Source organism: Rousettus aegyptiacus, unplaced genomic scaffold, assembly GCF_014176215.1.
Source record: "Rousettus aegyptiacus isolate mRouAeg1 unplaced genomic scaffold, mRouAeg1.p scaffold_m13_p_2, whole genome shotgun sequence".
Classification (NCBI taxonomy): domain Eukaryota; kingdom Metazoa; phylum Chordata; class Mammalia; order Chiroptera; family Pteropodidae; genus Rousettus; species Rousettus aegyptiacus.
In genome coordinates, this window is record NW_023416295.1 from 158,594,272 (window position 1) to 158,610,111 (window position 15,840).

General features: G+C 35.6%; 1 protein-coding gene across 11 annotated transcripts in view; it reads left to right on the forward strand.

Moving 5' to 3' along the window:
• The window catches only part of CFAP54 (cilia and flagella associated protein 54), a 233,219-nt gene that overhangs the window by 127,690 nt on the left and 89,689 nt on the right, over positions 1–15,840 (forward strand). For 10 of the 11 annotated variants that reach the window (XM_036237287.1, XM_036237282.1, XM_036237286.1 and 7 more), the window contains 6 exons: positions 1,560–1,647; positions 1,933–2,142; positions 5,060–5,126; positions 6,806–6,988; positions 9,512–9,598; positions 14,429–14,551. In XM_036237287.1, coding sequence (XP_036093180.1) covers positions 1,560–1,647; positions 1,933–2,142; positions 5,060–5,126; positions 6,806–6,988; positions 9,512–9,598; positions 14,429–14,551 — 758 coding nt within the window. The remainder of the gene's footprint in view (positions 1–1,559; positions 1,648–1,932; positions 2,143–5,059; positions 5,127–6,805; positions 6,989–9,511; positions 9,599–14,428; positions 14,552–15,840) is intronic. The other variant, XM_036237283.1, reaches the window with a different exon arrangement.

Consider the following 15,840-nt stretch of genomic DNA (forward strand, 5'->3'; position numbering starts at 1 on the left):
AAAAGTTGGATATAAGAGCCTGAACAGAGAACCTATTCATCATACCCTTGCAGGCAGTGACATTGTGATGTCGAGACAAGGTGCGTCCAGCACTTTTCATTACCACTGTCCCAGCCAGGCTGTCACCATTGTGAGATTCAAGGCCACCCTTCTGTCCATCCTCCTTTAATCTGTGAACCGCTCTCTGGGATGTGGCCACTCATAAGTTCTTTTGTTGTGGCCTAGCTGATTTCATTTTCCTCATCATTCCACTTTATTTTGCTTTTACGAAATCAGCAGTACATACTCAAGCCATGTTGTAAACCCAACATTCCCCCTCTTTTCTTGAAATAACAGATATTTTGTAATTTCCCTTTTACTCCCTGAAATAAAATTCATATTGAATATATTCTTCCTATAGATATTATTTTTAAAAAATCAGCATGATGCTCTAAGTATAAAATAAAGGATAATAATAAAACAAAATAAAAGAACCTATTATTGGTGTGTAAGTACTCAAGCAGTAGGAGGTACAGTGAGGCAATCAGATGCTCATATCCTGTATGTAGAACTACCATGACTGTAACAGCTATGAATGCAGAGTGGTTCCGGTGTGTTATGATGGTGGCACGTAGTATTAGCACTGTTAATTTTGGTGATGTGAATTTCTAAAAACGACAAATAAATTTAGGTAAAGTTCTAAACAAAACAGCGTACTACGGTGAGTGGTAGCATTTCTAGAAAATTTAGAGCAGTTTGAAAACATGCAAACATACCCTTTTTATGTGTTAAATGAAATACAGATGTTAGATAATTATAAATAGATTTAACACCTTTTTCTTCAGAGTAGGGCAAGGTTTTGTGCATTACAGCCCTTCCAGTTTCCCTGTCTTCACGTCTTTAATACCAGGAGATGCCTCTTTGTGACGAAACCCTTCCTCAGATTCTAAAACACTCTCTAAGGGACTGTATTGTCCTCATTAAAAACAATTCCCATGTTGCTTGGGTTTTGGGCTACACATTCTTGAGTGTATACATTCTTCAGAACCCTCTCTATCAAAAAAAAATTAAGATAATATTAAAGATACGCTTTTTGGGTAAAAGGCGTAAACTGATATGCTGTGATCTTGTCATATCCCTGCTCAAAAACCTTCAGGGCTTCTCCTCCATTATGGAGCAATGAACGCATTTTGCCACAAGGCATTCAGACACCTCTGTAACCTTACCCGTCTCTCCCTCCCAGGAAATCCATCGCCAGCTGCACATGTCATTTTCACATGTACCTAGCCCTCTCTCCCTTGTACACATTTCTACATTTCTCTTCTCAACTGTTTCTACCTCCCTGTCTCCTATTTCACTGTCTTCGCATTTCCTACCTGTTAGACCCAGTCTCCACTCCACTGTATCCAAGTAGAGCATCGTTTGCTCTGTTGTCTGGATGTATGTTGTGTGACATTTGAAGGCACTAATAGCTTGCAAGTACACATCTAAGGAATAATGCAGTTTCAAATATTTTTATAAGTACAAAGGAGATATTTTCCAGAAACTTATATTTGTTCTTTTACTTGACTGAAATACAGATGTGCTCCAAGCCAGCAATCAAAGAAGTCTTAAAGTTCAGGCGTTGCATGAACTTGGAAGTCTTCTCATCTTCGCAGAAAAGAAAAGGTAGGTTTTTTAGAGTTTGTAGAATGAGGGAAAACTATGGATTTTTTTTGAAAAAAATTTTAAATGATCATGAAAAATACTGTCTTAAATTTTAGTTCGTCAATAATATTACATTGCTACATTTTATTCATCAAATGCTACCTGAGAGAAATGGTTATGAGCAATGCATAAATGGTATAGATTTTAATTACAATGTTTCTTCAGTATATTTGCTTTCCCTTTTGAAAAGATTTTACGGCATAGGTCTCAGAGAATGTACTGCTCCATGCTCTGTTTTGGTTTTAGGGCTGCTTTTAAGTGTTGGTGTCAAGCTCTTGATGACTTATTCAGGAAACAGGATGTGCTGCATACGTGGAAGGAGTTGTGCCCCTCAGTCACCAGTGCCACTGACAGCTATTCACCTCCAGGTTCCAAAGACTACAGTGAGGAATTTCTGTCAAAAGTTGGCATTTGGGGATGTTTGCAAGGAGCAATTATATCAGCAAAGATCGCCCAGTGAGTATGACAATGGAATGATCTGCATAATAGCTAATAACTTCCCTTTGTGGGATACCCACCTGTGCCATGTAGAGTGGCATGCTTCATACACACTGGATTCTTCTAGCGATGTCCAAATCAGAGAGGGTTATACCATTTACTTATTTGTGATGTTTATTGTTCATGGTCCTCTCCTCTTTCTAAATATCTCCCACCCCCAGAATATGAGCACCATACGGGCAAAGGTCTTTGCTTTGTTTACCATTGTAGCCTAAGTGCCTTGCATGAAGGTAGCATTCAGTGACTACTTATTGAATGAATGAATGAATGAATGAATGAATGAACAATTGGTATGGGAGCCAGAGTAGTGGGGAAGCAAAACAACTTGGGCATAATTCTATCCCAAGAGCCTCCTACTAAACTCTGTGTCCCTTGGCAAGTTATTTATTCCTTCTGAGCCTCAGTGTCTTCATCATTAAACCATGGTGGTGAGAGTCACATGATGTACTATATTAGTTTGCTGGGGCTCCCATAACAAAGTACCACAGTCTGGGTGGCTTAAACAACAGAACTATATTTCTTACAATTCTGGATGCTAGAAGTTCAAGTTCAAGGTGTTGGCAGGGTTGGTTTCTTCTGAGGTCTCTTTCCTCATCTCTTTGGATGGTCGTCTTCTTGCCATGTCCTCAGATGACTGTGCCCTGATGTCCTCTTATTATGAGAACACCAGTCACATCAGATTCCAGCCCACCTTAATGACCTCATTTTAACTTAATCACCTCTTTAAAGACCTTATCTCTAAGTAGAGTCACATTTTGAGGTCACTGGGGATTAGGACTTCAACATGTGATTTTGATGTTTGTGTGTGTGTGTTGTGGGGGCGGGGATGACACACAATTTAGCCTATAGCACCTACTGTAATTGCTTCCTACTGCTGCTGTGACAAATTACCACAAGTTTAGTGGCTTAAAACAACAAAGACTTACTGTCTTATGTCCTAAAATGAATTTGTGCTCCCCCCATGAGGCTCTAGAGGAGAAAATATTTTTTTGTCTTGTCCAGCTTCTTGAGGCCTCCTGCGTTCCTTGGTTCAAGGCTCATCTTCTGTCTTCAAGACCAACTGCCTATCATCTCTCTGTCTCTCTCACCAACCCCAATCTCCTGTTTTTATCCTCACATCTCCCTCTCTGACCCTCCTACCTTTCTTTTATAAGGACCAATGTGATTACATTGAATCTACCAGGATAATCCAGGATAACCACTCCATCTTAAGTTCTTTAATTTAACCACATCTGTAAAGTCTTCTGTTTTTTCCCATGTAAACTAACATGTTCATAGGTTTAGGGAATTAAGACAAAGATAGTTCTCATAACATATCTGAAAGTCTATCACAATGCCTTATACCTAGTTAGCACTCACAGATGTCTTAAATATTTAATTAATATGAGAAATTTAAAAAGTATGGAGAAGGTAGAAGTATAGGTTTCCTTTACCTCTCCAGTTACATTTTTAACTTACCTATAGGGTATAGTGGGCAAAAATCTGCATAATATTTTGACTTGTAGAGCAAATTTAAAAAAATAGTAAGTAGTTAATAATTACATTATTTTCAGAAAATTAGCATCTTTGTGTAGGGGAAGTAAGAAATCACCTAGTTAAAAAGTATTAAATAGTAAAGATTTTAAAAAGATTTGTCAAGTTTGATTTTTTTTTTGACAATTCTGGGAAGTAGCTCATCCTTGCGCGCGCGCGCACACACACACACACACACACACACACACACACAATCCCCACACAAGTGTGAGCTTATGACTTAGTAGAGCTTGGCATCAGAGAATAGAAAAGCCAAAAGAGATTTACAGCTTGAAAAAGAACCACTGTAGCATGCCTGCCATTGGGCACCTCAGCTTCTCTGAGCCTCTGAAGTTACTATTTACTGATTTTTAACCAACAGAAAGTCACTTTCCAGTTATTCAGCTAGAAGTCTGACTTCCCCAGGATATGTGATATTAGAGAGGCTTTGTCTGGCTTTGGAAGCTCCCTGAGTGGAAGAAACTCTTCTCCCCACACTCTAATAGCCACATAGAAAAGTTAAACTCAGATAAATGTTAATTAATTAATATGGTTATTTAATATAGTGAAGATGACTGGTTTTATGTAAATAAGACTTAGAAGAAGGTAATGTGATGTATAGCTGCAAATGTGAGTTTCAAGACCCATGTAAAGAAAACTCAGACTCTTCTAAGGGACATAAAATGAGATAGTAGTAAATTCAGAGATAATACCTGAATCTGATGGCAAGACTTAATATCATCACTGTGTCCATAGTATACACTACTGATGAGGAAACGCAGTTTCAATCTTTTGGAGGGAATTATTTAACCATATTCATCAAAAACTTTAAAAGTGTGTACCTCTTTTCCCCTTCAGATTGTACTTCTATGGATTTATTCAGTAGAACTGATAGAACGAGTGCTCAGAATTGTAGTACAACAATGTTTACCTCAGCATTGGAAAAAATCAAAATGGAGATGAATAGTTTTATATTATGGTACATCCATTTGAAAAAAATATTAAAATTCTGTAAAATAATGATGTAGCTCATCACGTTCATGAATGGAAAATTTGTAAAATGATAGGTATTGCATAATTCTAGTCTTAATGCATGCATGTATAACTATATAGACAAAAATCTAGAAGGAAATTGGCCAACATATTACCCATAATTATGTTTAGGTGGTAGGATTGTAAGTGACTTTTTATTTTATGTTTTATGTTTTTCATTGTTCTAGATCTTTTATAAGTATGTAACACTTTTAGAATCACAAAGACTATCATAATTTTGGGAAATCTGTGAGTATTGGAGTCACATTTATATTAAAATACTTTTGAAAAATTATCTGTGAATCAGTTTATTTTTCTTATACTTATTTAGATTTATTAAGATATTGGACGTTGAGAAGAGAACCGACTGTTGCATTTTGTCTGCATTACTCTTTCAGGTAACAACACTTTGTGTATATCTTTCTACAGTAGCACGACCATTTGCTAGTCAGTAAAAGAAAAATGTAGTAGTTTTTCATATTTATAAAACTTATAGGCACGAGAAAAGCATGAATCTGGATCAAATATCATAAGCCCATCTTTCTCTGGCTGAACCCCTGTGACACTTTCATCTTTAATATCCAGCAAAGTCAGTTTGTCCCTTAGACTGAGGAAGGAGTTTTACAGATAAGGAAACCGAGTCTCCTGTCATCAGTAAGATCAGTAAGATCAGTGAGCAGTAAATTCAGTCCATTTGACTCAGATGGTTGCATTAGATTACCTCATCTCTAAATAAAGTTTTGCTCAATTGCATGATATAAGATATACAATATAATGAAAGCAAGAAATCAGTTAAAGACTACAGAAATATGGAGAGTATTTGCATTTCATAGGATTTGGGTTTGACTTTACTGAAGATAGGAACTTTTAACTGAAATACATTTTCAGATTCAGGAATGTAGCTGGGGCCTTTTCAATCTACTGAGGGTTCTATTTACCTTGAAGGATGGACATCCTTGTTCTGCGTATCAGAAGAATCTAATAGCTTATGAAATCTGGATAGATAAGATCTTTGGAAAAGGCTCTGAATTTAAGGCCATATTTTTTGATTTTCTTATGTTCCATTCACCTCTTGCTTGTGCTTCAAAGGGAAGAGGTTGAAGAGGCAAGGATGCAAAGGGAATAAGGGGCTTAATGTGGGCATAATCTCTAAGTAATACTGCACCTAAAATAAAAATTAGGTAGTGGGATTTATTTTTAAAAGCCTGTTAATTCTTTGTGATTTTGAAGAAAATTTGTGAAACTAACAATTGAAACAACTGCATAGCATTTTAGAGTAGGTACCTTATAACTTTAATGAGCAATCTAATGAAAATTTTTTTCTGATATGTACATTAAAATTTTATAATGCATTTGTCATCAAAAAATTTTAATTATTTAAGATAATATAAGAAACATTTCTACGTAAAATTTGATTTTGTATGTTCATCTGGTTTCTCAACGTCTAATACAATGTTGGTCATATAAACCTAAGAAATACTGGTCAAAATAAAACAAATTACATTTTTACTTAATCAGTTAAAAGTTTAGAATTACCTTTGCTTAATTTAGACTTCTGAAATAAGTGGTTATCTCTTCTACTTACAGTTTGGTGTAGCGGAAAGGACGTAGTTTTTTGAGTTCAATAGACATGACTTTGAATCTTCTTTCTGCCAGCATTAACTGTATGACCTCAGAAAAATTGTTTAAGCTTCAATTATATATCATTTGTAAGATAACAGTCCTTCCTTTGAGGGCTAAGTTAAATGAGGAATAAATGAGATGACATTTATAAAGATCTTACCAATAGTGCCCAACACAGAATTGACCCTCAACCAATGGTAACTGAATGTAATGATAATTTCTTCAAAAAATAATAAGCGTCCAGTTACCATGGAATTTGAAAGGTCCATCTTGAGGAATAAAAGCATTTGGAACCTATAATGATGATAATTTTAATGATAAGGACTGTTTATTATAGGATAGAGTGTGCTAGGCATGTGCTCAGCACTTAAGGAAGTAGTATGTGTACTCATCTTTCTGTTTCATTGTTGCAAATACAATTACGACTCTTTATTTCACCTTTTTTCATTATCAGGGTTTGCTCAGAACCACACTTCCACACCCCAAAGCTGAACGTTGCTATGCTCAGTATGAGATCACTCAGCTTCTCCCGGGCATTGAGCTCTTCTCGGACAGATACAGAGCTGACATTTGCTCTGTAGTCGCAAGTCTGTATTATATTATACACGAACTGCACTATGTTAAGCAAAATATAATAGTAAGTAATTTGTAAAGTCACCAAATCTTAATTCACTGCAGTATTTTTTGCTCTACTTACCTTATACTTTTCAAAGTTTGCTAATGTTCTTTTAGTCAGTCTTTGTTTAACTTTTAAACTCTATATTAAGGATTCTCATCTGTATTTCAAAATAAAATATATTAATTAAGATTCTTTGATGTTGTTTGCATTGCATTTTGGATCCAAAAGCAATGTCTATTTGATTTTGTTCTCTTTTTACTGTATTTTATCTTGTTTTCCTCCTTAAGGCGTGTGGTGAAATTGATTAGAATGTTTCACTGGTCTCTAACAGAGGAATTTAGTACACGTGTAACTTACTGCATTAGATCATACATGGCATATCAAGACCAAACTATGAGACTGATTTTTGTTGAGATAAATTTATCTTCATGTCTCTTGTCTTTTCTCTTTTAAGGGTGCATCCTAAGTGAACAACAGATTCTAACTGTGAAATAAAAACCAGACACTTCTTATTTTCTTAGGAAATTAAAAAGAATCTCAATACAACTCTCTTTTCCTGTGGGGAAATAAATCACTATACATATATATGTGTATATATTATGTATATATATTTGATATATATATATATATTTGATATATATAACAAATGTAAAGTTGATTACATTTTAAAAATAAGTTAGTACATTCTAACTGTCAATTATTTTATTTTTTCCTCCTTTATCTTAGTTTTCCTATTTTCCTTTTTTATGCTATTTCCTTTACTTTCGTATGTCTTGTTTCCCCTTATGTTTGCTTTTTAGTATCTATTCTGTCTCTTTTTCTGCTTCTTTCCTTTTCTTTCATAATTTTCATACATACTTTCTTTTTAATATATTGTTTTCTATTCTCTCATTCTAAATTTACTCTCTCTCCTTATATTGAAAAGATTTATTTCTCCCTGATGTGATTGTTAAATTATAAAGCCATGTGATAAAGTGAAGAGGTTGATAAATGCTTTTAACACTTGGAAGACTTGGCAAGAAATTGTTTATTAGAAAAAAATAGCAAAATGGTGCTTCTCTCATTGTTAAGGGGATTCATTTTTGGATTTAGAAAATAGCTCTATCCCTTGGGTAGCCTTTAGTTGCCTAGTCATATTCATATATAATACATATCACTGCACTAGAAAAGAAATGAGACCTTTTTTTCTCTCTGAAGCTTAAGAAATCGAAAACATTTTTCTGAATAATTGAGCAATTGGCAGCAATAAAATGGTGTGGTTTTATTTTTCACTAAAGAAAAGAAAATCTCAAAGGTAATAGCCAACTCATTGTCTTGCGTCGTATTAATTGTAGAAAAAGGTATTGTGTTATGTTGGTAGTGTATACTTGCAGAAAAAATATATTATGTTTAAAATCATTCAAGGTCAGTTCTTTTTTTTTTTTTTTTTTAATTTTTTAAAGTTCTAATCCTTTTAAAAAGCTGTTTCTATTAGTGGCTGCCAGTTGACTGACAATTAGAATCTCCTTAGCTGAACTTGCAGAATGTAAGTGGTTTCCACTTTGTATTATACTACCCTCCAGCAGAAGCCTGGTGGCTAAGGACACTGCTGTCACATATACGATTTGCTAAGGGACCCATTGCCGTGGAATCATGCGAAACAGTTTGCTAAACAGTGGGAATCTCAGTTCTCCTTCTTGCTCCATCTCCCTTTAGTGGGGTGGGACCCAGACGTAGGAACTGAGCTTCAGCTTTGAGTTGAGATCAGGAGTTGTTCAGAAGTCTAGGCAAAACCGTCCCATCAACACATGTCCCTAGCTGGACAGTGGCTAGGGTCAATTGAAACATTGATTGTTTTTAATCCTGTACAGATAGCTGTGAGATTTTAAGAAGAGTTGAACTTGGGGTTAATTCTATGAAAATAAAAATATTATGTGAAGCGTAAGGTTGGGTTTTAATTGGTAGAATATATGCTCTGTGAAGGCAGGGACTCGTTAGATTTTGTTCTTATTCAACAGTGCCTGATACATAATGAGCATGTTATAAATATGTTTTTACTCATAGTGATATTCTAGTTGAAGATGAGTAGCAACTGACATTGAGATGAGTAGGTAGAAGCTCTCAGGGGACATGGATATGGGTTCCTTTGCTTTAAATTTTGCATTTATTTGATAGCTCACTTGCTAGAATGTTTCCATAAGCCTCAGTGATTCATATATATATATATATATATATATATATATATAATTAATTTTTCTTAAGGAAGATAAATAATTACATTTTTACTCTTTAACTCTTAAAAAGATGTGAAACCTAGGGTTTTGGTACCAGGTGATATCTATTTGGAACTTTAAGTCCCTGATAGCACTTTAAAGTTCTGGTAAAATTACGAAGCATATGCTAGGCAGATCATTTCTCTTATACCAAACTGTCTCGTCTCCTAGCATGGAAAATTCAATCACTATTTTGCATAACATCTTTTATATTATCTGGCTAAATTTTATTATTATGTTATTAACTTGATTACATAGGTTTTAAAATACAGTGTTTTTCTGTTGGTAGATTCTGCCTCTCCTTGCATTATACCAATATTTTGTTTCTGGAATTTGCCAAGACCTAGTTAGAAATCTAGATGCAAGAATCCTCAAGGTATGTAAAAGCTTTTAAGACATCTGATATTTTTGAACTATTAAAGATATTGTCATGAATTAATTTGGTTCTGATACTCAATAATCAACTGATAATAATATGGCATTGTACTGATATTAAAAAAAACTTGCCCACCATTATAATAAAGTATAAGAAAGAATCAGTTAGAAAGGTTATCATTTTGCGTTCAGGCCACAGTAAAGTGAGGAACATTTACACACGGTAACAAGGCTCACCCAACACCAACCAGCATGAAAACGACCACTTCGGAAAGATTGATTTCCTGAATAATTGTGGACTAATGAGTCAGTTTCCTGAAGTTTCTGTGAATTTTTTGCTCAGGGTCTTTATGTATATCATGGTATACAGAGTTTATTTAATTTGCAGAGACATTAAATTGCAATTAATTCTGGAACTTAGAATTCAGGAGATGTTTTCTGCCTTTACAATTCATATGCAGTTGGCTTGAACCCCATGTGGCGTGGCAACCTGAAGCACTTCGTTTTTCTCTGCCCCTTTTTCTAGTCACCTGTGGTCTCAGGCTCCCACTTTTGTTGAATTCATTTTGTGGATCATCTCAACATCCAGCAAATTTGCTACCGGTTCTGTACCTCTTCATCTCTAATATGGAATTAAATCCTATTCCATATTACACAGTAACGGGCACACACACACACACACACACACACACACTCATTTACACATAAACACACACAACACATTCGCCCAAGGCCTTTATTTCTGTATTTGACTTTACCAAAAAGTGGGAACACCAGGAAATTTAAGTTGAGGAAAAAATATTTTAAATAGAATATTTGACATCTCTGAGCATAAATATTTCTTGGCCAACATCTCACGCTTTTCGGTTGTGTGCTGGTGATTCACAACTCACTCTAAAAAAAAAAAGAGCCCTGTTTTGTAGCATTGGCAGTTTCAGTGGTGTAAATACTGTCAACTACTAACTTCCGCCTACTAAAAGGCATTGCTGAATGTGTGATGGGGACAAAATGTGCACAGCCAACTCTTGCAATCGAGAGTCAGTGGGCTCCAGCAAACCACTGACCCAACCCTATTTCTTCTTTTTGGGAAATGCTCTCTCTTCTTCTTTCTCAAATCTTTTCCTTTTTCTAATGAGGGAAAATTAAATTTCCCTTTAAATTTAAAATTAAATTTCCCTTTGCTCTCTCATCTAGATCCTGCCCTTGGACCTACGTTTTCAGATCCAAAGAGTCCATTGCTTTCTGTTTCTAAGTAAAGGCAATACCTTCCCTAAGAGGAATCCTAGTGCTGACTATTATTATAACATATTTTAACTCAGGAATAAATTAGTTATCAGCCATGAAAATTTCTGAATCACCCTTTCTGAGTTATTGTATTCTTAAGAGTTTTGCTGCTTTTGAATTCTAATACTACTTAAAAAATGCATACAGTCTTTTCTTTGTCTTCCGAAAGTGTAAAATTCTTGAGACTTGGGTCTGTATTTACTCTTTTAGTTCTGTATAATATCTTGAGTAATAAATCAATTTACCTGATAGTAATTAATTATTGAATTGAATTTAAAATTTGTAGACATTTATCAAGTGCCTACTGTCCATACTCTTCTTAGTTTTTAGCAGGAACTCAGCTAGAAGATACTTAGTAAATATTAATTGCTTTACCTCTGAAACAACATTTATTGAGTACCTCCTGTATAAAAGTACCATGTTAGTAACTCTAATCAAAGAAATATAACCTATGATCCTTGCTTATAAGGACATGAAAACAGGGAAGAAAGACAGGACATAGACCCAAGATGGTTATACATACACCGGCCACTTGATCATTTTCCAAATGAGCACTGTCTCCAGGGTATTGAAAGAGGGGAAAATGGTTTTGGGTCTCTAGATTTCACTAAGTAGGAATGATTCAGTCTTGAAAAGAATAGAACTAACTTAGCAGGAAAAGAGGAAGAAGGGGACAACTTTGGAAGATAATAGTGTGAAAGACGTAGAGGTGAGAAAGTGTTGACTTGTTTAAGGGGTAGGGATGGTTCAGTTAGGCTGGAGTGGAGGTTTTGAGCAGGGAGGTCAGAGAAGATAACATGAGAATACCAGAGGTCTGTGATATGAAGGATACCAGGGGCCCAATCTTGAATTTCAAACTGAGACATAAGGTGGAGGCTGAGCCATGAGAGAAACGAGACTCTGGAGTCAGAACTGGGTAACAGTGTTTTTTTTCTTGATCTGTGATAAGAGGCAAGCATACAAGGGTTGCAAAGACTATTAGTAATATGTCAGGAGATCCAAAGAAGCACTGAAAGAACAAAGTTTTTGGATAAGTAACTGTTTTTTATTGAATTGTTAGCACTTGATAACTGTTTTTGTACTAAAATAGTTTAAAAGCCCGTGAAGAACTGTGGACTCCATTCTGTAGCCTTGGGTTGGGAGGGAGAATTAATGATAGAATTTCGATCAGAAAGACATGATCAGATATATCTAGTAGCAGCGTCAGTAGCAGAGTGAGCTGGAAGTGAGGTCTTATTGATATAGTAGGACTGACAAACCCATCTGAGGTTTTAAGAGAAGTAATGAAAAGGGCAAGTGACGCACCATACAGAGGAAGGAATGACAGCCTGTGCGAGCAGAGTTTGCCTGACCTTTCTGAAGTAAATTGGGGTCAGTGAGTTCTCACTCACTGAGAGAGAAAAGTCATGGCCAGGAAAGAGCAAACAATGATGGTTTTTGATAAATCAAACAGCAATAGATCACGCTGTTAAGTTTCTATAGCGCACTAGTGTCTTCCGCGGAAAGCTTTAAGACCTCTTTATGATCGACCTGTCTGCTTTCACGTTAGAACTGCCAAAACCTTGAAAGATTTTCACTCTCAAAATAGCCAAGATTCCTGGAAAGGGTACTGTTGGGTCTGTGAGTGAAGGGTTGATTTATGGGTCGTTCTTTTTTCTACCTGGGTTGTTGGTGTTCACAGTGCTGGTCAATTCTGAAAATACATGTTCATTATTATCACCATTGCTTTTCCAAATGATCGTATTGATATGAGAAACTGAAACCAGAAGCAACCTTAACAGTTACAGGTAGTCCACGTATAGTAGTCTTACAGTCGAGACCTGAGGAAACTAATCACACACAGATATGAAGAAGTGTTTCCTCTAAGGGGCAATGAGAAAAATGTTCATTGAGAAGTCTGAAAGAGCTCGTGTGACTCCCTGACACCTACTTTGAAATGTATGGCACTAGAGAGATGAGAGCCTAAAGTGTCGTAGACAAGAGCTAACATATGCAACTCAATAGACAAAAAGTTTTCTCTTCTCCATTAAAAACATCCTCCTGATCGTTTGTATTTTATTTTCATGTTATTGTCACACCTTGTTTTCCCCTGACTTACTTTCTTTTCATTTCTTTAAAATTTATATACTTTTGAGATATTCCTAAGATAGTGCTTAAAGGAAAAGAGAGAATAAGATGGATGTACATGTCAAGATTAAATTGAATTTACTTTTTCTATAATATATAGTGTGATATATTATATATGTATACATATATATCACACACTATATGTATAATATTTATATATCACGCACACTATATATGTGTGTGTGTGTGTGTGTGTGTATAAAATATTTATCCAATTTTGTATTTCATTCCCTGCTTCTACAATTCAGCCTTTTCTATTTTCTAAAAAGTCACTAGATGTCTTCAAAACACAAGTCAGGTTGGGCCCTGGCCTGTTCAAACTCTTCTCCACTAACTTCTTAACACCCAAGTCCCCAAATCGGCTGTCCAGGCCACCATTCGCACCTACCTCCTGATCCTCTTCCTTTCTGTCCCTAAGCTCCTGTCACACCAGCTGTTCCTTGAGCACACCAAGACCCCTAGACTGCTCCTGTACCCCGTGACCTTTGTACTCGAGAGCCCCTCAGCAGATATTCACATATCTCTCTCCCTCACATCGATCCCACATCTCCTCATAAAAGTTTTTCCTTCAGAGCTCTTCCTGAGCAGTTTTGAAGATAGAATGTTGTCAGTAATCTCTGTCCCTTTATATGGTTTATAGCTTTTGATGTATCACTTAAGTTTAGCTAAATATACATCCTGATGGAATATAAATTCCTAGAGGGCTTGGTGCATAAGAGGTGCTCAAGAAACATATTGAATGAATAAATGAATTTGATCAAGAACTTTTCTTCCTATAATTTCCTGATCGAAAATCCTGCTGGATTATATTCAAAATAAGCCATGGACAATGTATAGTTACCAATTAATTAATGTTATGAAGTATATGTCTTTAAAATCAACAGTGCCCATTAATTATGGATTTGAAAATGAATAGTCAGCTCTATATTGATACATTGTGGAGTTTATCTCCTGGTTTGTTTGTCTCTCCTCAGAGTGTTAGAGAATATCAGGAATGTTTTTGTTTTGTTTTCCTTTTAAACCATAGTTCACCATGGGAACACACAGGTAAATGCAATTATTTTTTTACCTCTTCTATGCCTATCATATTTTTATGTGTTTGCCTCTGATGAAGTAGCCACATCTGATAAACATCCGCTGCTTTGAATAGTCGCCCTCTGCTGTTTATTAGCTTTTTGCTCCATAGCAGATGTGAGCTGGCTTACACACACACACACACACACACACACACACACACACACACACACACACACACGTATCTCCATCAGCTTGTTTACTAAACATTCATTTATAACGCATTACCAATGTTAAGCAGAAATTTTGGATTTTAGTTGATGATTTTTCTCTAAAATTTTTACTTCGTAAGTAAAACAAATTGTCTAATTTTGAAATCTCATTTTTTTTTCTCTTTTCTTTAAAGATAGAAGTTCTCATAGATTTAACATTCTTTTCTGAAGCCTTTCATGAGATGTCGCAGATCTTCTATGGAAAAAACATGCCTTCCCTGATACCCACTGGTTTTAAAACTACGGGAAAAGTGAAGGTAAACCTGCCAACTTGATTCAAAGCCATTTATTTCTTTACCTTTTTAAGGCCGTGTTCCTAAAATCTAGAGAATACTTCCATGGAGGTATATTTATAAGTCTCTGGTACTGCAGACCTCTTTATTAAGCCTGGCTGCAGCTAACGTCAGGCTTTTCAAGGTTTCATTTGTCTGGAAAGAAAGGAGGCCTTGGGGGAAGCGACCATGTCTTAGAGTAGATTTTTACAGTGAAATTATGGCTCTATATTACAGTTTCTTAGACTGTCTCAGTAGACACATTATCAGCCACTACCTCTTAGACTTTGGGTCTAATCTTCTAATTTCTGGTAATGTTCTTACTCAGAACACTGTCTCCTCATGTTTCATTTGGATGTTTTTGACTTAAATACTTTATACCTAAGAGTTAAGCATGTGTTGTTCAAATTTCTTCTGATTTCTGTAGGAAGAGAATGTTCCTTTGTTTTGTCTAGTCTCTTTTGACTTTGGGGAATTGTTTTAATTTGTTTTTGGAAAATTGTAGATTGAAGCATTCTTGAAAATGAATAGTGGTGTTTCTATTTAAATCAGAGTGAGCTGTTATGTTCCTCTACTTCAGTTCCATGGTCATCTGGGAATCTTGTCTTAGGGAGGTGCTCAGACCCTCCTGGCCAGCAATAAAGGAAATAAAAGGAGGTGACAAGTCAGTTTTCTGGAGGTTACTGTATGTGTGAAGAATGAGACTGACAGACAGGTACATGCTGGTGGGATTCAAATTTGGAGGATCTAAAAGAAGCTGGGGAATAGGTTGTAAGTCTTGAAAATTTCTTGCATAAGCTGACATTATATTTATATATAATGCATTCATCACTTTAGCATATTCTCCTAAAATGCAGCTGCTTATTTCTTAATATGAGTGCTACAGCATTACAATTTATTATAATAGGGTAAGTGTGAGGTTATCTACAGAAAATCCTAAGAGGGACATTTGGTAGGCAATAGGATACGTGTGTGTGTGTGTGTGTGTGTGTGTGTGTGTGTATGTGTGTGTGTGTACTGTCTATCTATAGAGGAATCGGTTGGGTTTTGCTAATTTTCTGTGATAGGAATTAATTTATTTCTTACCTCAGTAAAATTAGCAGCATTTTCTTGCTTGCATCTTGGTTAACAAACAGCTTTGCCCTATTGTAAATGGTTTGCATTTTATTAAAATTATATTTTAATTTCTATAAGTATTTACTGAGAGCTTACAGAATATAGGTACTAGTCCAGGCTTGGGGATAGAGCAGTAAAAAGATAAATACTGTCACAGC